The 26,271-nt window shown below is 37.7% G+C and overlaps 1 protein-coding gene across 2 annotated transcripts in view; it reads right to left on the bottom strand.

The window, feature by feature from the left end:
- Positions 1–13,161: 13,161 nt before the first annotated feature.
- The window catches only part of Cep135 (centrosomal protein 135), a 75,219-nt gene continuing 62,109 nt past the window's right edge, over positions 13,162–26,271 (bottom strand). Inside the window, exons 22-26 of one of the 2 annotated variants that reach the window (XM_046465616.2) lie at positions 26,042–26,251; positions 23,659–23,861; positions 22,698–22,802; positions 19,497–19,610; positions 13,162–15,293 (exon numbers count right to left, since the gene is read on the bottom strand). In XM_046465616.2, coding sequence (XP_046321572.1) covers positions 19,508–19,610; positions 22,698–22,802; positions 23,659–23,861; positions 26,042–26,251 — 621 coding nt within the window. In that variant the 3' untranslated portion in view covers positions 13,162–15,293; positions 19,497–19,507. The remainder of the gene's footprint in view (positions 15,294–19,496; positions 19,611–22,697; positions 22,803–23,658; positions 23,862–26,041; positions 26,252–26,271) is intronic. The other variant, XM_046465685.2, reaches the window with a different exon arrangement.

The raw sequence follows: 26,271 nt of genomic DNA, 5'->3' as shown, positions 1-26,271 counted from the left end.
TGTACATCCGTTTCCTTTTTTATTTCTGGAAAGTTTTCTATAATTATTTCATTCAGCAGGCTACTCATTCCCTTGGTTTGAACCTCTATACCTTCCTCTATCCGGATGACTCTTAAGTTTGGTTTTTTTAGGTTATCCCATATCTCTTTGATGTTTTTCTCGTGATTTTTTACCAGCCTTTCTGAGTTGGCTAGACTCTTTTCAAGATGATATATTTTGTCTTCATTATCTGACGTTCTGGCTTCTACTTGCTCCACTCTGTTAGTTATACTCTCATTTGAGTTTTTAATTTGGTTTATAGTTTCCTTCATTTCTAGAATTATTGTTTGATTTTTTTTATAATCTCTATCTCCTGATAAAGATGCTTATTTGCTTCTTTTATCTGTTTATGTAATTCATTTTCAATGTGTTCTTTCATTGTTTGAATTTGCTGTCTCATATCCTCTTTAAGATTCCATTCCATCTGTCTAAGGTATTCCTTGAGTTCTTTATTTGACCATTTTTCTGATGCCTCTAGGTCCTCCTGAATATTTAGGCTGTCCTGCATTGTTTGTACTCCTTTTCTTCCTTGCTTTTTCATGCTGCTCATGTTACTTCTTGTTCTGTTTGAATGCTGAGTTACTGTTTACTCTTATAAATTTATTTGAAGCTTGGGAGGAAAGGTATTAGAAGGGAAGGGAAGAAGTCACTAAAGAGAATGAGAGTAACCAGGTAGAATTCAAGGAAGGGGGAATAAGGAAATTGAAAAGAAATGAAAAGACAAAAGAAAAAAATAGAAAATAAAAAAAGAAAAAAATTTTAAAAAATAATCAAAAAAAAGAAAATAATAAAAAAATTTAAAAAAAATGAAAATGAAAAAAACCCAAATAATAATAAAAAAATTTAATAAATGCAGTCTTAGAGTTTGATTAACTTCTCTCCCAGTAGGTGGAGCTGTGCCCACTGGGCCAAGCTTCTCCTCTCAATACGCGGGAACCAATCACTGTGTAGCAGCTCCTCCTCCCAGACTGGGTGGGTCTCCAATCCTGAGTGCGTAGGGCCTTTTCTTGTGTCTTGTCACTTCCCCACTTTTCCTCAAGCCAGGCCCAGCTCACCGGTGACTCTTACCACAATACTGGCTACACGCCAGGTCTGTTGCTCCCGGGAGCCCTATTTTCTTGAACAATTGGGCACACTCTCCCTGTTTGCCATTCCCTCAGACCCTAAATTTGTGGAGCTTGGGGCTGAGAACCTCAGCGTATTTTGCTTGCCCTCCAGTAGCCACACCCCCGGTAGCTGGTGCAAGAGACCTCAGTTGTCAGCACTGGTGGGAGCGGTAGCAGGGGTCCCACGCGGCGGGTCCCGTGCCACTCCTGATTCCCTCAGTCTGACTATCATGCTCACGGGAGAGCTGGGAGGGGCCTTTAAGGTTTCCCCGCTGTGTGGAGATGGAAAGCTATGGGGTTACACACCTGTCGCCGCCAGTTTCAATGAAGTTATCTCCTCCGCCACATTCTGGTGATGTCAGTTCTCTGCCATGGTGGTATCCCATGCAAATGGTGACAGTTTGTTCCCTTTGCCGGGTGACCAATGCAATGGGTGGGTCCTGACCGGCTCTCCCAAGCCCTGTCTCAATCCTGTGGCCACTGCCTATGAAGGCTCCGTTAGTATTAACCTCCGCAGGTTCAGAAGGGCCGACCAGTTGTTTCAGTGGGATCGTTTAGCGCTGAGTCACAGCAGTTTGTCTGCCATACGCAGGAGAATGGGAGCTTGAATTCAGCCGATCCGGGCTCGGTGTGTGTTCTGAGAGGCACAGATTGTTCGCCCCAGATCCACGTCAGCTCAACATTGCCTAGTGATCCTGAGCAAACAGCATTTAGACGGTTTAAGACTCCCTATGCCGGTGCATCTGAAGAGGTCAGAGACTTGATCTCTCTGCGTGCGCCGCCATGTTGGATCCCTCAGCTTTAATCAGTATTGAATGAGATAAATTGAACAGGTTTTGGTCCTAGCCTGTGTTGGCCAGATTAAGCAGGGTAGCCAACAGAGTGGGATACTTAGATGAAGATGCAAGTTTGGCTACAGTCTGCACAGGTCATTTCTCAGCATTCTGTTTTCAGTGAGCAACCTTATGGCTTGAAGCACTGTCCACTGGGGCAAAGAGCAGGCTTACTTATTGCCTGCAATGAAAGAGGTGGATCCACTAAGCTCAGTGTTTCTGGTGGCAACCTCAGCATACTTAGCATTCATCTGTGCCTCTCTCCACTGCCTCATAGGGTTTAGTGGTCAAAAGGCACCAATGCAAACATTGCCGCTTATGCTACTTGCTGTGCCATGCGTAATAAAGGCCTTCACATCTAACCCTGCCATTTCCTGGTTTCTGCCAGCATTCATGAAACACTGATATGCTAACTCAATAGCTTGTGAGTAAAATGAAATCAAATCCTAGACCCACTCTCTTTCAATTTCTTCACCATATATTGTTCTAGTTGAAGTCTGCAGTATTTCTTGTTCTGAATTTCAGCACTTTAAATTTTTCTAAATGATGCATTTCATCTGTTGTATTAGCATATTATCATTCTTCGTATTTTTAGATTCTTGTTATCTGATGCATGGGTACTGGTCTCCCTCCTCCTTTTGTTTTGAATTTTATTTTTTCTTGATGAGCCTTGTTTCAAAAAGTTTATTCATCTTTTTAAAGAGTCAACTCTTAGTTGTGCTCGTCTTGATTTTTTGGTTGGTGGTAATTGTTCCTTATCTTTTTTTTTTTTTTTGGTCCTTTACTGATTTCATTATGTATTAGTGGGCAGCAGGGGGTGCTGTGCTCTTTTCTAACCTTTTGAGTTAAATGCTGCTTATTTGTTAACTTTTTATTTCTTGGCTAACAAATGTAAGTCGTATGTTTTCCTCCCATTAGGCCATTTCTGTGCTTCACAATTTTGATTCTTCTGCTTTCATCATTATTCAATTAACATTTCTAAATTATTGCATGTTCCTTATGAATTCCATTTTTACCCAAGAGCGATTAAGAAAGAAGTTTCCAAACACATTAATGTTTTACATTTTAAAAGTTTACACATTGTGGTCAGAAAAATAGTTAAATAGTTAATAGTTAATCCTTTTTAATCTAAGGCTTCCTTTGTGGTCTAATGATTTACTATTATTACTACTTTTTGGAGTGCTAGGAATTGAGCTCAGAGCATCATGCATGACAGGCAGAAGCTCCGCCCCGAACCAAACTCCCAAATTTATAGCCTATTTTTTTTTTTTGAGACAGGATCTGACTATGTCGGTTCAGGTTGGCCTTGAACCTGTGATCCTTTACCTGAGTCTCCCAAGTGGCTGGGTCTGAAGGCATATGAACCTGGCTGTATGTTCTATTTTTTAGATATAAGAGATATGCTTGGGGTAAAAATTAGTTTATTTGGTGTGGAGTTTTATATGTGTATATATGCAAGTAAAGCCATATCCTTATGATAGTGACAACTTGTCCAATTGTTATTTTTACCAGTATATAACACCTTTTAGTCCCTTTTTTCCCCCTAAAATTCTATCTTGTCAGAATAATGAAAGATTGGTACTTGAGCTTTCCCTTTGTTCCCCCATTTGCCTAGTGAATCTTTTATTTTCAAAATTCCTTAGCCTTGTATTTCAAGTATCTCTCTTGTAGTTGACATTATTTTTAAAATCCAATCTGAGCCAGGTATGTTGGTGCACACCTGTAATCCCAGCAACTTGGGAGGCTGAGGCAGAAGGATCGTAAATTTGAAGCCAGCCTCAGCAATTTAGTGAGCCCCTGTGTCAAAGTTAAAAAAAAAAATCCAATTTGATTCTTTCAATTGGCAAGTTTTACCCCCATTTATATAGTTACTTTTGTATAAGGATTTATTTTTGCCCTTGTTTCATGTTTTCCATTTATCATACTTTCAAATTCCTTTATTTTTTTTCTGCTTTCCACTGCAGAGATTAAGTTTTCTTCTGCTGGTTTGAAGTTAAATCTCTTTAAAATTGTCTAAAAGTGACTACATTACTAGTGAATTGGCAGCCTATTTAACTTCTCTTGCCTGTGTGTTTACCTTTAAAATTAGGAGGCTAAAGATAACAATATGCTTATTGTGGAAATTAAACGAGTTAATATGCATAAAACTCTCAGAATAGTGCCTAGAAGAACAAAGCTCTGTGTGTTTACTCTTATATCATTATGATGGTCACTCTTAGGACCCATATAGTGTTATTGCTGGCTGTCGATTTCTGAAACATCAGGATCTATAGTCTCCCAAGAAGACAGTGTTTTACCTTATATGACTTTGCTCTCTTTCCTTCCCAGTATCAAGTATCTAGTTGGTATTATCTAGGTTTTTGGTCTGAATTATTATGAATATACTTTCTCCACTTCTTTTCTGGTCACAAATAGATGGAAATAGTCAGAGGGTAGATATAGTTCATAGTGCAATAGGAAGACAGGAAATTGTACGGATACAGATACATTTTAATAGATTTGGAGAGTTTCCATTTTCTCCATTGGGCGGGAAAGGTAAAAGAAAAAAAGAAAATCCAAAAGCTGAGAGGAAGAGATTTAAAGGTCTGAATAAAGAGGTATGAAATACTTGGGGAGAAATTAAGTGTGGATTGATTACAAAAATGTCTAAGAATTGACAGAGTGCTGAGTCCTTGATTTTAAGGGCCAGGAACTTGAAAAGACCTGGATGGTCATGTTTTTCCAGTTCCATCCACTAGCTTAGGTATAGATGCAGAGCAGCTACAGGAATTGAGTATAAACAAGATTCAAGTTTTCACTCCAGAGGGACAAGAAAATTTAGGGTAATACAAGGACCATGATGTTTTGCTGCAGTCTGGCTGGGCACAAATCACGAGCTGCTGAAGCAGGAACAAACTTTATTTCTGAACTCCACCAGCACATTCCACACACGCTCCCGGGAACTCCTCCCGAACGCCACGCGGCTCATCCAGGAACAAGCAGCCGGAAATATCCTCCGGAAATCCCTCCTCCTGCACTTCCCCAACCAATGGGAACTCTCTGGGAATCCCTGGGAATCCCCATGAGAACTCCAAAGTAGCGTGAGAACTCCAAAGTAGCGGCTGAGGCGGATAGTAATGCCTCGCCTGTCAATCAATACTATTGGCAAAATGCCAGGGGCGATTCCAACTCGGCTGTGGCTCTCAGCATCTCCCCCCACTCTGTTTAATTAAACAACAAGCAATGTGGCTTAGGGACCGTGCCTGTTAGTTTGTCCAATACACATATGGTCCTTACCCGTTATTGGATGAGCTGACCTCTAGGCGTCAGCCCTCTGTCTTAGGTTGGTACCACTGCAATTGGATCATACCCGTCACTGACTACCGGTCCAGCACACAGCTATACTTGTGGGTAGGCCTTTGCACCAGTGGGGGGGTGAGGTTCTTTGCCTCACCTCTGTTGGCCCCCAAATTTTAGACCATCACTAGCAGAAGGGAGGAGGATACAGAAATGCCATGACACTAAGCCAATTGACGGCTCCTTTGAAAAATTGTACCACCGGTGACACCATCAGCAAAGATACTCCAGCATTACCACAATTCGCTGCACCAACAGATAGATCACAATATATACAAGTGATACATTGTCCAGGCAAGTTCTGCAAGCAGTTCAAAGTGGAGGAATCTATCAATATGTCCATTTCCTCCCAAAGTAAATCGACTCCTTGATTGAGCATTACTTGTTGAGTTATTATTCATTGATGCATCAGTTTATACAGTTTACTGTGATAGCTATCAAAGAAGCTGTAGTTTGGTTTTATCTTTGTCTTCACCGGCACTGGGATGAAGATAGGAATTCTGGCAATGATGCTAAAATAAAATTATGTAACATTCCAACAGGCACTAAGAAAACAATTTTCTGAACAATTGACATTATCCTGAACAGAATTATTAAATATAATGAAAAGGAAAGGTGAAAGTAAACAAACAGATCTGTTAACCTCCTTATTTGTGCACACATTAAAACAATCCTCAACAGCTGTTTACCCAATTTAAATTAAACCATTAAAATCACATGAATAAAAAAAATTTGGATCCATTTTTTCATGATCACTCCTCATATATGATATATGGACATATGCACACAAAGACATACAACACGAAACACAAGTGTGCACACAAACGTACAACATATAAGACAATAGTAAAGGCTTTTAGCTTTACACAGGTGAAATCTCCATTGCAATGTTTAAAAACTCCACGGTCAAAAAATAAAACTGATCAGAAAAACATTAACCTAGGTCTGTATGAGCTCAAAAATAAAATAGAACTTTATGATGTGGGAAAAGGCAATAATAAAATAGATATTGAAAAAAGCATCCTGGTTAATCACTGTCGCAGATGTAAGAATAGCCAAGCTGGAGCTCTGGATATCAGCTGTTATGGATTTGAGTCAAATCATCTTCTTTTTGGTCTGTAGAAATCGCTTTGGTTAGTCTCTCTGGAATCCAAATCGGCTGTTGTTCTCCCTGTGGAAACACACAAAGAGAACCCCGACTCCAGACAATCACTGGGTCAGGACCTTTCCATTGTCCTGTTAGAATATCTTTCCAAAGTACCTTAGGCTTATGTACATTTTTTAGACACATATGCCTTTCCCCAGCACTAAGCCCTGATGAATCCAAATTTAAAAAGTTTAGAGTAAAAAGGGTTATTTTAAGTTTATCTTTGGGGGATATATACCCCTTTCCAATTCCCTCTTTTTGCTTTAATAAGTACATTTTAATAGTTTGATGAGCTCTTTCAACTATGCCTTGTCCTTGAGGATTGTATGGAATTCCTGTTATGTAAGTAATGCCAAATGATGAGCAAAATTGTTTAAAAGAGGTAGAGGTATAGCCAGGACCATTATCTGTTTTTAACTGTTTTGGAATGCCCACAGTGGCAAAATTTTGTAAGCAATGAGCTATAATATCTTTAGTTTTTTCTCTGGCATGAAGGGAGCCCATTAAAAATCCGGAAGAAGTATCAACTGTAACATGCAAATATTTTAATTTTCCAAATTCTGGCAAGTGTGTGACGTCCATCTGCCAAATATGGTTAGGTATCAATCCTCTAGGATTGACTCCAAGATTAACTTGTGGTAAAAAGGTCACACAATTTTGACCTTGTTTTATTATTTGTCTAGCTTGTTCCTTAGTTATTTTAAAATGCTTTTGTAAAGTATTAGCATTGACAAGGAACCTTTTATGAAAATTTATTGCTTCTTCTAGTGTAGAGAAAATTTGTATGTAATGTGTAGTTTTATCTGCTAAATCGTTGCCCAAACTAAGGGCTCCAGGCAATCCTGTATGTGCCCTGATATGTCCTATAAAGAATGGATCTTTTCTGTCCCAGATTAGACTTTGTATAGTGGAAAACAAAGAGAAAACCGTAGAGGAAGGAGAAATCCTACCAGCATCTTCAAGGGATACTATAGCATTAACTATATACTGACTATCAGAAAATCAATTAAATACAGAATTTTTAAACATCACAAAAGTTTGTAATACTGCATTAAGCTCTACCATTTGAGCTGATTGTTTTGGTACTAAAAATGTAAAAGTTTGATCAGGGGTAACTATGGCTGCTATACCATTATTTGACCCATCAGTGAATACATTTGGAGCATTCATGATAGGTGTTTTTCTTATCATTTTGGAAAAACTACAGGATGTGAAGACCAAAAAGACAATAAAGGATTAGATGGGAAGTGATTATCAAATGAAACATTAGATTTACACATGATTATTGTCCAAGTATTTAACTCATTAGCTAACTTATCAATTTGATCCATAGTATATGGAGTAATAATTTTATTGGGAGAAATTCCAAACACTCCCTTTGCTGCTTTTATTCCTTTGAGTATTAATTGTCCTACAGCCTCAGGATACCTAGTAAGAATAGTGTTAGGAGAATAAGATAAATGTATCCACAATAATGGACCTTCTTGCCAAAATACTCCTGTAGGAATATTTTTTTGTTGGTATTACAATAAATAATAAAGGCAAACTTATATCAATTCTATGCAAATACATATTTTCCATATATGTTTCAATAATTTTTAACGCCTTTCTTGCTTCAGGTGTTAACATGTGGGGTGAATTTGGATCTGATGGACATTTTAGGATATAAAATAAAGGTCCCAACTCTCCTGTTGGTATGCCTAGATAAGGCCTTATCCAATTTATGTCTCCTAATAACTTTTGAAAGTTGTTAAGTGATTTGAGTTGATCTACTCGTATTTGAATTTTTGGTGGACGGACCATGGTTGAGGATAATAGAACTCCTAAATAATTAATTGGAAAATTTAATTGTACTTCATCTATTGCTATCTCTAGATTATAATTTTTTAATAAATTTGTAAGTGTGGCATAACATTCTAGCAATGTGTTTTTTATCTTTGTGTGCTAACAATACATCATCCATATAGTGAAATATTTGTAATTCAGGATTTTGATTTCTAAGTGGCCGGATTGCTTTGTTAACATAAATTTGACACATAGTTGGAATGTTAGCCATCCCTTGAGGGAGTACTTTCCATTCATATCTCTGATCAGGACCTTCATGATTCAGTGCAGGGATAGTAAATGCAAAATGATAGTAAATGCAATTCATCCTCAGGATGAATTGGAATTGAAAAAAAAAAACAATCTTTAATATCTATAGCTAAAACGTACCAGGTTTTTGGCAAAGCAGACAATTGAGGAATCCCTGATTGAGCAGGTACCATAATAACCATCTCATTATTAATGGCTCTTAAATCTTGCAATAATCTCCATTTACCAGATTTCTTTTTAATGACAAAAATTGGAGTTTTATAGGGAGATATGGAAGGTTGTATATGTCCCTCTGCTAATTGTTGTTTGACCAGGTCATGGGCTGCTTGTATCTTTTCTTTAGTCAGGGGCCACTGAGGAACCCACACTGGTCTATCTGATATCCAAGTAATTTTTATTGCCTCAGTGACCCCTTCTGAAAACCCAATCCATGTCTATTTATTCCTTGATCTATTTGAATTGGTGCTGCTATACCTTGTTCTTGTTCTCCTAATCTTTTTTCTTTCCTGAAACCTCGTCTAGCCCAAATAGTGGGCGCATTTGGATTGATGTTATTTGTTAATGTCAAACCTAATTGATCTAGGACATCTCGTCGCCATAAATTTATAGGAAGATGATCCAATACATATGGCTATATAATTCCTTCACATCCTTCAGGATCCTTCCAATCTAATACCATTGCACTTCTATGGGGATTAGTTGCCACTCCTAGGCCTCGAAGCGTTTGAGTGGCTTGTTGTAATGGCCAACGTTTTGGCCATTCTTGACGAGATATGATGCTAAGGTCTGCACCTGTATCCAGTAGCCCATTAAATTCATGTCCTTGAATATATAGTTTTAGCATTGGGCGAGAATCTAGATTTAAAGACAGCATAGCCCAATCTACACCTGTGGAGCCTAATCCCCTGGAACCTCTTTCTATAGTACTACTGGAAAATTTATCATGTAGGCTGGGTATTATTAATAACTGTGCTATTCTATCTCCTGGTGAAATTACTGATATACCCTTTGGAGAACTAGCTATAATTTTTATTTCACCTACATAATCGGGATCAATTACCCCAGGACTTATCATAAGTCCTTTTAGAGTAGAAGAACTGCATCCTAACAATAAGCCTACTGTTCCTTGGGGAAGAGGTCCTTTTACTCCTGTGGGAATGATTTGAACTCCTATCTCTGGAGTTAGTACTGCTCTGGTGGAGGCGCAGATGTCCAACCCTGTGCTCCCTCTGGTTCATCTGATGAGAGATCTGATGGTTAATGTGTCCTGGGCACTACCCTGATGGTGTTGCTGGGTTCCTCCAGGGTGTTTTTAGGTTCCTTCAGTGCCCCGTATATTTGTGGTCGTGGGCCCCGGAGCATTGGGCTCCCCTGTCCGTTTTTTGGCAATGGAGCCCAATGCCTTTCTCCATGATATCGTGGGTAAACACCTGGTCCTTGTCCTTTTTTTGATAATGGAGTACCCGCTATGGTGGTTTGAGAACGGCATTCATTAGCCCAACGTCTCCCTCTACGGCATCGTGGGCAAATACCCGGTATTCTACTCCTTTGATACCTAGCTTTGTTAAACCCTCCTCCTATGGGGCAACTCCTTTTAAAATGTCCTGTTCACAATTGTAGCACGTTTTTGGCCTGGCATCTAAAGCCTGTTGTACTGCAGCTGCCAAGACTTGCCCTTGTTCATTAATGTCTTTACATAGTTTAATATATGTGTTTAAATCTCCATGTTTCCATGGTCTAATGACCTCTCTGCATCAAGGATTTGCTTGGTCATAAGCCAGTTGTTTAATTAATGGCATTTCTTGTTCTGTATCCCCCAAACCTCTGGTAGCTGTTTGAATAAGCCTATCTACAAATTCAGCGTAAGGTTCATTAGCTCCCTGTATTACCTTAGATAATTGACCTTGTAAATCTCCATGTCCTTGTAAAGTCTTCCATGCCCTAACTGCATCTGCAGCAATTTGTGCATATATAGCAGGATCATATTCAATTTGTTGCCGTTGACCCTCATAAGGTCATCTTCCTAACAACATATCTAGATTTCTTTGAGGGTAACCGGCTGCTGCATTTCGCCTAGCCGTCTCCATGCAAAATTCCTCATTGGCAACCTTCCATAACAAATATTGTCCTCCATTTAGCACAGATTTACACATGCTAGCCAAATCTGCTGGCGTCATGTCCAAGTTGGTAATGGATTCGACCATGCTTACAGTGAAGGGTGCTTGAGGACCATTGGTTGTTACAGCCTCCTTTAACTGCTTCACTGTTTTGAAATCTAAAGCACGGTGAATTCGCTGCTCTCCTGCCTGCTCAAGTACAGGGCATGCTAATCTTTGAGGTCCTGTCTCAGGATCCCATCTATCAACTACGGGGGTTGAGGGCCACTCAGCTGTCTCCATAGGTGGAGCTGTTGGTTGAATTATGCCCTCTGGTGATAGAACGGTGTTAGTAGCAGCCTCCTGTTGTAGCTTTTTCCCTAATAGCTGTTTCTCCTCTAAGCTTTCTTCCTTTAAATTTTCTTCCTCTGACTAGCTCGAGAGACCTTCTCTTTTACTTGATCTAAAATGTCTTTCTCCATGGTCTGAACCTCTAACAATTTACTTAACACTCTTTCGGTTTGTTTTTTACTAATTTCTAATCTACTATAAAGATAACGCAACCCAATAAGATAACACAAAACAAAACCGAAACAGAATGAAACAAAAACGGAACAAAAAATCATTGTATCGATTTTCCTATTTTCTTGACATGTGCATTTGTGGTCTATTTCTATCTCTTCCTCAGGGGCAAACAACTTCAAACCTTGAGCCAACCATTTTTCCCAGTTTGCCTGAGAAAGTTCTAGGGATAGGCAGCTTGAAACAAAAACAAAACAAATCAAAACAAGAACACATTGTTTTTTGAAATGGTCACCCATTCTCTCGCCTTCCCTTAGGGGCGAGCAATTTCACTTAACCCCCCCCCCCCCCCCCCGAGCTTCAGGTGTTCCCCACACGGGTCGCCAAATGCCACAGTCTGGCTGGGCACAAATCACGAGCCACTGAAGCAGGAACAAACTTTTATTTCTGAACTCCTCCAGCACGCTCCACACACGCTCCCGGGAACTCCTCCCGAACGCCACGCGGCTTGTCAAGGAACCAGCAGCCGGAAATATCCTCCGGAAATCCCTCCTCCTGCACTTCCCCAACCAATGGGAACTCTCTGGGAATCCCGGGAATCCCCACGAGAACTCCAAAGTAGCGGCTGAGGCGGATAGTAATGCCTCGCCTATCAATCAATACTAGTGGCAAAATGCCAGAGGCCATTCCGACTCGGCTGTGGCTCTCAGCAATGTTTATACAAAATAAAGGGAGGGTGATGGAATCCATTTTGTAGAGATCTAGTAATATCATACATGTTTGGGAAAGGTGTAACAGAGTGATGTAGATAAAGGGGTGAGTAGGATGCTAGCAATTGAGGGTTTGTTTTGGAGAAAAGGTCTGCCTGTTTCCCAGGCTGGCCTTCTAAGTAGCTGGTACTATAGGCACACACTACCACACCTGGGTATAAATAGAGACTTTGAAGGTAATAAACAAGATCAAGAGCAGTGTTCTTCAAAATACAGGTTGGTCCATTCATGGGTCATGAAATCAGTTTGGTGGGTCAATTTCTTAAAGCAGCACTGTTAACCATGGCACTGTTAGAATTAGAGAATCTAAAGCAATATGGAGATTACTTTGAAAACTAGAAATGGAACCACCATATGACCCATCTACTTCACTCTTTGGTATATATACAAAGGATCTAAAATCAGCATGCAATAGGCATGCAGCCACATCAATGTTTATAGCACCACAATTCAAATAGCCAAGTTATGGAACCAACCTAGGTGCCTGTCAATAGATGAGTAGATTTAAGAAACTGGTGTGGATACACAATGGAGTATTACTTGGCTATAAAAAAGAGTTACAACAATTGCCAATAAATGGGTGGAAATGGAGGCCATTAAACTAAGTGAAATAAACCAGACCTGGAAAGTCAAAGGCAGAATGTTTTCTCTGATATCTAGAAACTAGTCCAAAATAAGGGAAGAAAAAGAAATGTATGTGTGAAGGGGGGGACTTCCTTATCAAAACAGAAGATCAATGGAGTAGAGGAAGGGGAATGAAGAGAGGGCAGAGGAACACAGTAAGAGAAGAAGAGTGGAAAGAATCTGACCTAACTTTTCCTATGTACATATATGACTATATAGCACAGTAAATCTCACCTTCATGTATATCCACAAGGCACTAATTAAGATAGAGGGCAGGTACCATAGTCTAATGGTAATTAATGTTCTTAACAAAAGCATTTGCAAGTAGAAAAAATTTACATCTATTCACAATACATGCACATTTGTTAATGCAATTTGTTGACAGGTTATTAACAGAAATTTTGACTTCATTTCTTCTATTTTGAACTGACTGGATAATAAATGAAAGTCCTTAAAAGGAAAAAAAGGTGCCTGGCACCTAGTTCAGGGATATCATAATATGATGAAATTTGATTTGAATAAATTTTATTTAATTTTAGATTTAAGAACATTGCTAATATAAAAGTTTTTAAAATATTTATAAGAACAAGAAAAATAAATCAACTGGAATGTTTATTGGTAAATCTGTCAAGCTCCATAATTTAAAATTATTTAAAACAAAATTTAAAATATCTGTAAAATGTCAGAACATTTAGTATTTTAAGATAAAACAAATTTTTAAAATAAATTGTAGAATCATGGTTATGAAAACAATTTTATGGCAAGCTATACAATTTTAAATTATAGAAAACTAAAAATGAAATATCTAACAAAATATGTCATGCTACTGCTTTGGGGGAAAAGGTGGGGACAATGTTTTTCATTTTATTTACATATATTTATTAAAAGATTTTCCATGACATTGAAAATAGTCACACTTCCCTTGTATTTTGCTATAATACATGGATGCAAAGGAGATAGGCTACATAAAATTACAAAGACTGTGTGAAAGTAGGCCACCTTATGCCCAAAAAACACTAAAGTACTGCAAAGGGCACACCCTGAACACACACAGCACACAGGTTACAGAAAAAGCGCACTGCCAACCTCCAGTACACATGTGAACTCCACTTCATTAAACCAGCAAGGAAACAAAATACATCATAAGTAAATGATTTTTCATTTTCCTTTCATTAGTTTTTATGTTCTTTTTCAATCATAATGAAATCTGCTAGAACAGGATTTTATTCAGATGTGTACAGTTTAAACACGATTCATTTTTGTATCTGACATTCTATTTTGTATTTTTTTAATTAACATATGCATATACCTAAATTCCTTTAAATTACAACCTTGAAAATGAATTGTAAAAAGCTGTTTCAATTTCTATGCCAAAGGGTCGTGTTTATGTACTATTCTGGAAGACTGGTAAGTTACAACATCAAGATTGGAAACAAAAATTAATATCATTGAATACATATTGGAAGTTTAACAAAATATTTTACTGCACTTACTTTTATATTCTGAAATTTTAGGCTAACATACCAAGGAATTTTATACACTGGAAAAAAGTTCCAAATTTCTGTTCTATTGTTTTACAAAATTCTGAATATAGCTTTTAGCTTGATTTTGATAGAATCTACATTATATGAAGAGCCCATGTGACAATCAAAATAATTAAATATTGTATATAATATACAAATTTATATTTCCCATCACAATTCTTCTGGTTGGCAATAATTAATGACACATGGTAATTATTTTATCAAGACCTCTGATATTAAGACTAGACTTGAATATATTCCCCTTGATGACAGCAAATCTGTGAATAATTAATTTTACATTCAGAAGGAAAAAGCTTGACAGCACAGAATCAAAATGATAATTCTTTGTGAGTAGATTAAGGTATTGGTTATAAACAGAGGCATGAAAACTAAAAACACTTTTAAAATAAGTACTGTAAAATATTTACACACATATATCATGGCTCATTTAGAAATAGATTATTAAAGCATAATGTGCACAATACATTATATTAATTCACAGTACAAACACATTTTAAGGAGTAATTTAAGTCAGGAATAATAAAAATATACATATCACATCAGTTAAGCACTATTAATACATATTTTGTTTTGTCATACATATGAAAATATACATAGAGTTCTTTTCAACCAAACTTTTTACATAAATATTCAGTGATTTAAATAAAAGTTGCCAGAGGTAGAATTTGTGTCAATGCTCATGATTTTCAGGAACAAGTACTTCAAATATTTCATTACTGTTGTGTTCTTTTAAATATCCATAAAGAAACACATGGAAAATCATTATTCTGAAAAGAGTAGGAGAGAAGGTGGGTTAAGAGATATATAATAAACAAGTTTATTCAATGTATCCATAAAAAACTGAAATTCAATTATGTTTTAAAAATATAGTCTCCAAATAAAACCTTATGCCCCAAATCCAGATTATACATAAAGTACTGTTCTACTTCTTCAAATTAAAAAGTGCTATTCTATACTTTAAAATAGTGATTTTGATTTCCTTATTCATCTTTTCTGAATTTTACATTTTCTCAGCATAAGTGACAGTGTGACATAAGAAGAAACACATATTTGGTCTCTATCCCTGCTTTTTGGCAGATGGCTCCTTAAAATCTCCAGAGCGATAGTAGTGTCTTCTCTATGGTAATGAGATGACTGTAGCTTCTGAATAGGGGCCAGTCACCAGGAAGACCAAGGCATGATCTGGGAAGGAAAAAGCATTGAAGGCTGAGTTGATCTAATCATTCACAGCTATGTAATGAAGACTCCATAAAAACACAAATGGACTAGGTTGGGAAGCTTCCAGAAGCTGAACACCAGGAGGTGTCTGGAGTTGATCCTGGAAAGGTCATAGAAATTCTATATCCCTTCCCTGGTACCTTGTCCTTCCACCTGCCTGTATCCTTTGTAATAGGTAAATGTAAGTAAAGTGTGTCCCCAGAGTTCTGTGAGCCATCTAGCAAATTAACTGAATTTAGGGAGAAGGCTGTGGGAAAGTGGACTTACAGTAGGTAGGTCAGAAGCTCAGGTTACAACCTAGGGCTTACAACTGGTATCTAAAGTGGGAGAAAGGAATCCTGTGGACCGAACCTCTTCCCAATGGGATCTGACACTATTTCCAGGTAAAAAGAGTAAGAAGGAAATGACAAGACACCCAGTTAGTGTACAACAGAGAACGTGGTGTTAAAAATGTTGCGCTGAGAGTGTATAAAAGTAGGAAAAATATTTTAGTTTTTTTCTATCTCAAATATCATATACCAGTGGCTGGGGCTGGGGCTCAATGGTAGAGTGCTTGCCTAGCATGTGTGAGGCACTGGGTTCGATTCTCAGCACTGAATATAAATAAATTAAATAAAGGTCCATTGACAACTAAGAAATACTTTTTAAAAATCATGTATCAGGGCTGGGGATGTGGCTCAAGGGGTAGCGTGCTTGCCTGGCATGAGCTGGGCGCTGGGTTCGAACCTCAGCACCACATAAAAATAAAGATGTTGAATCCACCGAAAACTAAAAAATAAATATTAAAAAATTCTCAAAAAAATCATGTATCAGATACAACAGTCAAAAAAGTAAGAAAATTAGATTGTATATTTTAATTACTTAGAGAAACAATAGTCTAAAAAATCATTTCATGGCCGAGCACTTCAATTCTGAGTGCACATGGGGGAATTCTTTAAAATTAGTTTTGGTGACAATATTTAGAAAATGTGAATAAGAATGGATTATTAGTCAAAAATCTCATTAGGATACTTTGAAACTCAATTGTGAATTATTACTAAATTTAAAACTGTGAATTTGTTAACGGTTGTGAAAGTTTTCTAATCCACATGCAATAGGACAGTTAAAAGGAAAAAAAAATAACAAGTATTAGTGAGACTGTGGAGAAAGGAAATCTTTGTACAGTGATCATGGGAACATAAAAATAGTGCAGCAATGTGGGAAACAGTTTGGCAGCTCCTAGGAGGTTAAACAGAATTATTGTGTAAACCAGCAATTCTACTCTTGGGTATACTCCAAAAAAATTGAAAATGAAGAAAAACAGATATTAGCACACCAATGTGCACAGCAGCATTATTTACAATAGCCATAATGTAGAAACACTGATTAAAAGGTAAAAATAAGATGTGGTATCCTGTAAGATGGATGAACCTTGAAAACATCCTAAGCAGAATAAGCCAGGCATAAAAGGAAAATGTTGTATTACTTCAGTTATATAAAAATTTACAATAGGTAGATTCATAGAGATAGCAAAGTAGGTTAGAAGTTATCAGGGGCTGAGAAAGTGGGGGTGTAAAAAAGTAAAGAATTACTGCTTAATGAATACGGGAATTTCTAAAAGGTTTTAGAAATGGTGATAGCCAAATAGCATTGTGAAGGTAATTAATGCCACTGAGTTATATACTTAAAAGAGTTAAAATGGATGGGGCTGGGGATGTGGCTCAAGTGGTAGTGCACTTGCCTAGCATGCATGAGGCACTAGGTTCGATTCTCAGAACCACATAAAAATAAAGATATTGTGTCCACCTAAAACTAAAAAATAAATATAAAAAAAAAGTTAAAATGGGAAAATTCATGTTATGTTTTATAGCCACTCAAAAAAAAAAGTTTTCTAATTGATCTCAGCTTGAGGGATTGCCCTATCAGTGGTTCTGAAAGTCTGTGGATTCCTGAGATTTCCCAAGATTCTTTTAGGGGGTCTACAAGGGCAGGCCTTGTAGAGGAATTATTTGCCTTTTCATGATTATGTCCTCACAGGTTATGAGTGAGTTCCCAGAGGTGACATGATGTGAAAGGCTAGGGTATAAATTTAGACTTGTATGTCATAGGTTCTATCACAACTACTTAACGCTGCTGCTGGAGAAAAGTATTCTCAGTTTGTAAACCATGGCTATGCACTAATAAAGCTTAATTTACAAAAGCAGGCAGTGGGATGGATTTGGGCTGCAGACTCTAGGTTGCCAGCTTCTAATCAAAATTATAACTGTCAATCAAGCATGAGAAAACATCTATCACACTGTACAATGCTTTATAGTAAGAAGGTGAACTGTCACCTAACCACATTCAAAGTAACACAGCAACTTAGAAGTTGTGGGAACACAGAACTCAGAATGAGTGAGAGGAAAATAAATGTTTTAAATAAATAAACATAAAGGCAATCAATCAGGAATTATTTAAACCCAGGCCCTACAAACACATGGGTGTCAGCATGTTATGTTAAAGCATAGCACATAACTAAGTTCATAATAAGGATTCTGAGTCCTCAAGCAAATATCAATTATCTTCTACATATAGTACTTCTATTAAAAGGAGGCAAACAAACACATCAACTTAAAAAAGACTGATGTAACTATTTTTGTCAATGAGTCTGCATTATTCACAGTCACTACTTGTCAAACTCTGGATCTGACTCATGCTTCTTTCCCATTGATTCCAATTTCCAAAGAATTAGCATATCCCTTTGACCCTCAGTCAAATGTATCCTAACTTGTCTTTACAACTACTTTGGAAAATAGTTTTGCCATAACTACTAAAGTTTGAGCATATGCATATTCAGTGAGCCTACAATTTTACCCTAAGAGGTATACCCAGAGCACTTCGTAAAAGTCCACACTGGGAACTATACCATTGTCAGAATGAATAAATGAACTGTGGCAAGTTCACAGAAGGGTATTTCATTCTGCAGCAACAAGACTGAATGATTTACAAGTTCACATAACTGGATGGACAAATCTCACAAATATGTTGTTGAGGAGAAGAAGCCAGAAATCTACGTTTTCATTTATAAAGTGTCCAAACAGGCAAAAAGAATATATGTGACAGTGAAGACACTTTTAGAGCAGAGCTAGTGCCTATAAGACAGTACAAGAGGTAATATTTTGTTTGTTGATCTGAGTTAGGTAGGCTCAGTTTGAAAATTCATTGAGCTGTATAGATATGGTGTCTTGTTCTAAGTATGTTACAATTTACTTTAAAAATTCTGCCCTAGCTTTCAATGTTATAATACTGATTCTAAACTGCTTACACTAATCTTTTTCAAACCTCTTACATATCTCCTTACCTCTAGTTTCTATCCTTTCCAATATGGCTCAAACATGGCTGTGACGTTAATCCACTGAAAACAATTCTTACATCTTTTTAAAAAAAATATTTATTTTTTTAGTTGTAGTTGGACACAATACTTTTATTTCACTTACTTATTTTTATGTGGTGCTGAGGATCGAACCCAGGGCCTCATGCGTGCTAGGTAAGCACTCTACCTCTAAGTCACAACACCAGCCCTAATTCTTATATCTTATCCCCTTTTTGGTACCCATTTTATAGACAGAAGGACCTTTAATGGCTCCCCTGACTTACAGAATAAAGTCTACAATCTCTAGTCTTCACATTCAATATACTTTGTATACTCTGACTCTACTTTCCAAACTTTCCTCCTCTCTCATTATCTCTCCACAACCAGACATTCCAGCCAAGTTGAATATACCATGCCATGTACAATTATGTGTCTTTGCCTACACTTCTACCAGTTATTATTAGCATCTTGAATGTTGTACTTTATCAAATACCTTCCTATAATGCCTCATATTATTATCTTGCATTTTTGCTGCTTTGTTTATCTCTATTTTTTGCTGTGGTAGGCATTAAACACAGGGCCTTGTGCATGCAAGGTAAGTAATCTACCACTGAACTATATGACATAAAATAAAATGCATGTGCCATGAATGTTCGGTTTAATGAGTGCAATTGTAGATACTGATAGAACCACCCCCACCAAAACAGAATATTTCCCATTATTCCAGGAAGCTCCCCTGAACACCTTTCCAGGCAATCTCCCCTCCCGTGACAAAGAAAACTACCTGAATTTTTACAACTTAGATGTTTTGCCTGACCTTGGTGTTAGATACCTACTTTTCTAATAACTATACACTTATATGTTCAGGAGACTGTAAAGGAGACTTCAGAGTAGAACTAAGGGGTGGTGTAGGAAGACCATGTCGACGCATCTCTTGGACTGCTCGTTCTCTGTGGGAAAAGATCAAATAAGACAGATTATATTCAAGCACTATGAAAACTCAAAAAATGGCACATGCAAACATCAGATGCTTTTGGTGTTTTTTTAATTAATTGATGCTTTCTTCTTTTTTTTTTGTGGTAGTGGAGAATGAATCCAGGAAGCTAGGCAATCCATATTTGAATCCACATGCTAGGCAAGTGCTCTACCACTCTGCTATATCCCTATCCCTAATTAATTAGTATTTCTATCAAATTTATTTTATTTTTGTTTGGTCCTGCAGTATGATGCCTAGGCTGGTCTTGAACTTGTGGGTTCAAGTGATCCTTCCACCTCAGCCTCCCAAATAGGTGAGACTACATCACTGCACCCTGCCCTAGCATTTCTACTAAATTTGAATCCTATGTCTTTGTAGGATTTTTAAGCACTAGGTAAAATATTTCAATTAAAAATAATATGCATTGTAAGAGACTGTTCAAAGCAATTATACTATAATCATGTTGTAATAATAGGACATCATTAAAATAATATTTTAGAAATAGAATGCTCATGAAATAGTTACCAAAAAAAGAATACTAAGTTTACAATCAGACAGACACACATAGGCACATACACAAACACATGACTAAAAATGCTAATAGTGGAAGGGAGAAGTTATAATTTTAATTTTCTTCTTTATACTTTAAAAAAACACCAAAATCTGTTTAATGTGTTCTTAAAAACTAAATATTTCCATGATAGCAAGCCAGTTCCTCACCTGACTTGACCTTTCTGTGGGATTTGCTAACCACTCTTGGCTTTCCTGACACTACCATCTCCTGATTCTCCTTCTAACCTACACATTCATTTTTCAGTTCTTTTACTGAATCCTTCTCTTTTGCCTATATTTCACATGGTGGTGCTCTTTGGGCTAGGTTTACATTCTCTTTTCCTAAGCTTTTTTATGTGTCAGTGGTCTCCTATGCTTTGGATCCACATACAAGTTTCTGTTGGATATTCCACACATTAGTGCACACAAGTTAATACTGATTTTAATTCTTAAAGCAGATCTCATGTGTTTATAACATTTGGGGATTGAATTTTTCAACATAAAGAGGATGAACCAAAATAGTAGTATGAAAATGACTAAGGTATAAAGAATATAAATTGTTGAGCTTAAGAGCACAGTCTTTAGAATTGGACCAAAACTCCTGCATTTTAGTGTTGGCTCTGTCACTTACAACCGTGTGACCACAGGTTGCTATAATATAGGCAAAAAAGGCTGTTAGTAGGATTTACAGACAAACACATTCCACAGGTACCCAACACCTCCAACATACCCTAAATTGACCCTTGCTTACTGATGTAGGCTAGGACAGATTTCATTTCCCAGTGGGTCAATCAAATCCTATACTCACTTCTATACCTGCAATTACATAATGTCTATATACAAGTGTGTCTCCCTCATTATAATGTGCTCCCTGAGAATCAGTTATTCATCTGAGTTCCCTATTTAATTGGTATTCTTAGCAGGTGGTACAGTGCCTAGCCTATAATGGAAACAATGATATCAAGACTATCGTGGAGGGGCACACTCCATAATAACAAGTTCTTTTTTATCTTATAGTGAACTACTATAAGATGAATTCAGAAGGACAGGAACACTAAAATATATTCAGTTCCAGTCTATCAGATCACCCTTATGTGGCAAATTACCTCCTGTTTTTAGGTATATAAACCCAACCTTCTCATTACTTTAAAAAACAACCATTTAAACTTTTGTGTAAGGGAAATCGTATATTATCTGCACTTCACTAATTTCTCACTTAAGCCCTAGGACTATGCTTGCTCCTCAGAGGAAAGAGCTTCCAAGTTGTTTCCTCCTCAGTGGCTTCCTTTCCCATCTCTCAATGCACACAAATCTAGCCCTCTTCCTTCTTCCTGCCTCAGAATTGCCATTGTCAGAAATGAAAGTCCATTTTCTCTGATTCTGGGTTTACCCCCACCCCCCAGCAAGCATTATGATTATGCTGTCATTTCCTTTGTGGGCTATTCAGAGTCTATGGCCAAGACCTCAAGTCTATGCCTTGAGTTCTTTGGTATCCAGGATTTCCACCTAGCTCAGTGTTTCTCAAACTTTTTTTCATCACTACTCTCTCAAAGGAATTTTCTTAGACTTTTCTCCCTCAGATTATCCTGTTACCCTTGAAATTTTAGTACACACAAGTTAATACTGATTTTAATTCTTAAAGCAGATCTCATTTGTTTATAACATTTGGGGATTGAATTTTTCAACATAAAGCAAATGAACCAAAATAGGAGTATGAAAATGATTAAGATGTAAGGAATATAAATTGTAGAGCTTAAGAGCACAGTTTCTTTAGAATTGGACCAATACTCCTGCATTTTAGTGTTGGCTCTGTCACTTACAACTGTGTAACCAGTTTGCTATAAAAGGCTGTTAGTAGGATTAACAGACACACACATAGTGGCCTGCAAACATTTGTTAATTGCTCTTATGATGATGATCATCATCACATTCATGATTAGTAATTATTCAACTTGGACTATATTTAGGGGGCTCTTGGAGGGGTTGCTGTTGACTATCTATCTATACCCTCTGAAATATTGCTCTACTTTTGCCCTGTGGAACACTACAGGAAACAATAATACAACATTTGCTATTTTATTTACTGCAGGTTGTTATCTTTCACATTACTTGTTGCCTTTTTAGGAAGAATTACCAAGGGAGTTTACTTTATATATTAACGTGATAACAAAATTTGTTGTTTGCAAGCCATATTAAATCCTTTTTGGAACAGAACAGAGAATACATAAAAGCACTGGTGCTAGCTGGGTGCGATGGCGCACACCTGTAATTCCAGCGGTTCAGAGGGCTGACGAAGGAGGATGGCTGATTGCCAGCCTCAGCAAAAGAGAGGTGCTGAGCAACTCAATGAGACCTTGTCTTTAAATAAATACAAACTAGGGCTGGGGATGTGGCTCAGTGGTGGAGTGCCCTTGAATTCAACCCCCGGTACCAAAACAAAACAAAACAAAAAAACCTCAAAACAACAACCACAAAAAAACCTCACTGGGACTTAAAATTATTTTCTTACCGTTCATATCTTTCAGTTGAAATCTGCCTTTTCATAGTATCATAATCTGTTTGTAATTGTGTCACTTTAGATCGGAGCATGGCATTTTCCCGGCTTTGACTAGTTCTTAAAAATAAATTTAAAGATCACAGAAATAAAAAACAAAAGTTTCATTTTGTTGAGTCAAGTGCTATAGGTTTTTTTCTAAAATCAATAAACACAAATGGAGGTGATTCTTAAGGATAGGAAAATATAAGATCAAGACTTTTCTATAATAATTCTCTAAACTTCCAACACAAAGTTTTTTTTTTTCCCACTCATTTAGTTTACTTATCATTTACTGAGCTTCTAATATCTGTCAGGTACTGCAATAAGTGCTGGAAAACAAATTTGAACAACACAAACTATAACCCAAGACACAAAGTATCTTCATTGGCTCTTTCTTGCTTTTTGCCTCATGAAAAGATTTTAAACTTATTTTAAAAGCCCATTCTTCTACTTGCACTCTCAACTCTGGATTTCCTCCCCTCTCCCAACAAACATGCCCAAAACTTTCCATCTAAAATGAGGTCATTATCAGTCTCCCCAACAGTAATCAATGCACTCAACAAGTGCCAAATCCCTTCTTTTTTGTCTTTTTCTCATCCATAGCTGAGACACAGACCCATCTTCCTGTCCCGACACACTCTTTCCTCCACTGACTTCTCTCTTTATTCCTCACATTTGGGCATTTACCTGAAGTTTACCCTCTCACTCACTCTCACCAGGTACCACCTTGGCAGTGAAGATACCCAAGCCTACATTTCTAAACATAATCTCCCCTGAGCTACTCTTCTGAATTTCCAAAGCAGGAGACAGATACATCAAATATTTTGGTTTCGTACCACCATTCACACTCTCACACTTTACTCTTCTTCCCCCAAATTAAAAAAATTATATTTAACAAGTATTTTTCTCATCTAGGTTGATTTATGACACTTACACTTTGCTTTCTGAAAGGGTTAACTTCTCCTTAAGTAGCTGAATTTCTGTATCCTTCTCGTGGGAGGTTAAATGAGTATGAAATTCTTTATCTCTATTTGTAGCCAACAATGATTCAAGGTTTTTAATCGTGTGTCTCTCACTTGACAGTTGTTTTTTTAACAGCTCTGATTCTGACTTCATATTTTCTAATTCTACCACAGCCTACAGGAAAAGCAAAGATTAATTCAGTATAATTTTAGACTTTGGAAAATTATCTGACAATATAGCTCTGCAGAACTATTTACCCATCCTTTGCTTCATTTGGGGTATTGGTTAAATATTTTAAACCATTTTTTCAATTATAAGAACATCTCATTTTAAAATAATCTTTGCTACTCTAAGGACTTATTTAGTTAAAAGATATTCTCCAACCCTCAAGCAGTTCTCACTCATACTTCGTTGTCAAGAGAGGGTCTTTAACATAAAATTCTAAAATATACCCGCACTGTTGAGAGCCACAGCCGAAGGTGGCAGTTGAGGCTCTGAGGGTTTTTCCTGAGAGGCTGTTTTGTTTGGCGTGTGTGGTTCTAAAAATAAAGTTAGTTTCTTTTGACAAGTGGCTCCTGATTGTGCCCAGCCAGACTGCGGCATTTGGTGGCCCGTACGGGGAGCGACTGAGGGTAAGTGAAACTGCTCGCCCAACAGAGGTGAGGCAAAGAACCTCACCCCCCCACTGGTGCAGAGGCCTATCCACAAGTATAGCTGTATGCTGGACCGGTAGTCAGTGACGGGTATGATCCAATTGCAGTGGTACCAACCTAAGACAGGAGGCTGACGCCTAGAGGTCAGTTCATCCGATGACGGGTAAGGACCATATGTTGAATTGGACTGCCTAACAGACACGGTCCCTAAGCCACATGCTTGTTGTTTAAACAGAGAGGGGGAGATGTTGAGAGCCACAGCCGAAGGGGCCCCAGCAAACTTCCAGCTGCCGGCTGATGATTGGCTCACAGCGGCCCCAGCAACATCTAGCTGATTGGCTCCTCGGCCCCAGCAACATCTAGCTGATTGGCTCCTCTGCGGTGATACTCATTGGACTGTTTCCCTGCCCTTTCAGACCACGGAGCTGCTCATTGGGGGACTTTTTTGGCTCCGCCCACGTGACCCAGCCAATCGGCCTCAAGAGCAGGAGGATTGTGGGAGGTGGAGAGAAGCTTGTGCGGGAGAGAGAGGCTTGTGGAAAGCCGGTGGTGGCAGTTGAGGCTCTGAGGGTTTTTCCTGAGAGGCTGTTTTGTTTGGCGTGTGTGGTTCTAAAAATAAAGTTAGTTTCTTTTGACAAGTGGCTCCTGATTGTGCCCAGCCAGACTGCGGCACCCGCACCATCAGCACGAGGTCCTCTGGTTTACCAAATATACTGACTACATAGTCAAACCAGTCACTTTGAGAACCTGAAAACACACTACTAGATGAGTAAAAATTGAGAACACTCATGTTTGAAAACATATCCTAGGGTATTTAAAGTAACACCTTGGTTTGGAATGGGAAGTTTTAGCAAAGTAAATTTGTTAATTAAATGAAGACTTAAATGCCTTGAGATTTTTATCAGAAAAAGTATTTCACTTAGGAAGCAATGAATTACTCAATCTTTTGTTGAAGTCTAACTTTAAACAAAGAAAAATTGGGATATGTTTCTAATCTATAGTGAGAAAATTTATAATCTCTAAGCATCCACCCATTCCAAAACAGAGAACACCTAATTTGATTACCATGTTTGCCAAAGAAATCTTGGTAAAGAATCCTGGAGTCAACATTCTATCATCAGGTGGGTATGGTGGCTCACACCCATAATCCCCAGTAATTCAAGAGGCTGAGATAGGAGGATCACAAATTCAAGGCCAGCCTTACCAAGACCCTAAGCAATTTAGTGAGACCCTGTCTCAAAAACAAAAAAACCCCAAAACAACATCCTGTCATCAAAAGTAACTGCTATAAAGGGGAACAAATATATTGGGTAATAAATGGCAAAGTAAAACAACTAGAGTTAGCCAATCCCCAAAAAACAAATGCTGAATGTCTTCTTTGATATAAGGGGGGTGACTCAAAGTGGGGTTGGGAGGGAGAGCAAGGGAGGAAGATTACCTCTAGATAGGGAATAGGGATGGGAGGGAAAGAGAGGGAGAAGGGGAATAGCATGGATGGTGAAAGGAGACCTTCATCACTATACAAAATACATGTATGAAGATGTGAATTTGGTGTCAACATACCTGAAATATATAATATATAATCAGAGATATGATAAATTATGATATAATGGTGTATTAAGAATTATAATGCAAAAATAAATAAATAAATAAAGGACTCCAGAAAACAATGCGCCAAGACAACTTCTCTTTAGTTCTTACCCTCTCCAAGTCAAGGCTTTTGGAATTCAATTGTTGGGTCATAACATCTTTGCCTGAATCAAGTTTAATGCAAAGTTCCCTAAGAGAAGACAAGTCACTTAATACTGCTGCTTTCTCATTTTCTTGATGTCTCAGCTCGTCTTCTAATCTAGACATGGCTTTTGCCATTGATGAGATTTGAGATTCATAAGCATGATGTGCATTTACGTGCTGAAGAAAGAAAACAAAAT

Source organism: Marmota monax, unplaced genomic scaffold (assembly GCF_021218885.2).
Source record: "Marmota monax isolate L192 unplaced genomic scaffold, Marmota_monax_Labrador192_F-V1.1 WCK01_AAM20220418_F8-fsc00025, whole genome shotgun sequence".
NCBI lineage: Eukaryota > Metazoa > Chordata > Mammalia > Rodentia > Sciuridae > Marmota > Marmota monax.
Note: the sequence above shows the minus strand (reverse complement) of the source record. Positions and strands in the feature narration are given on the sequence as shown.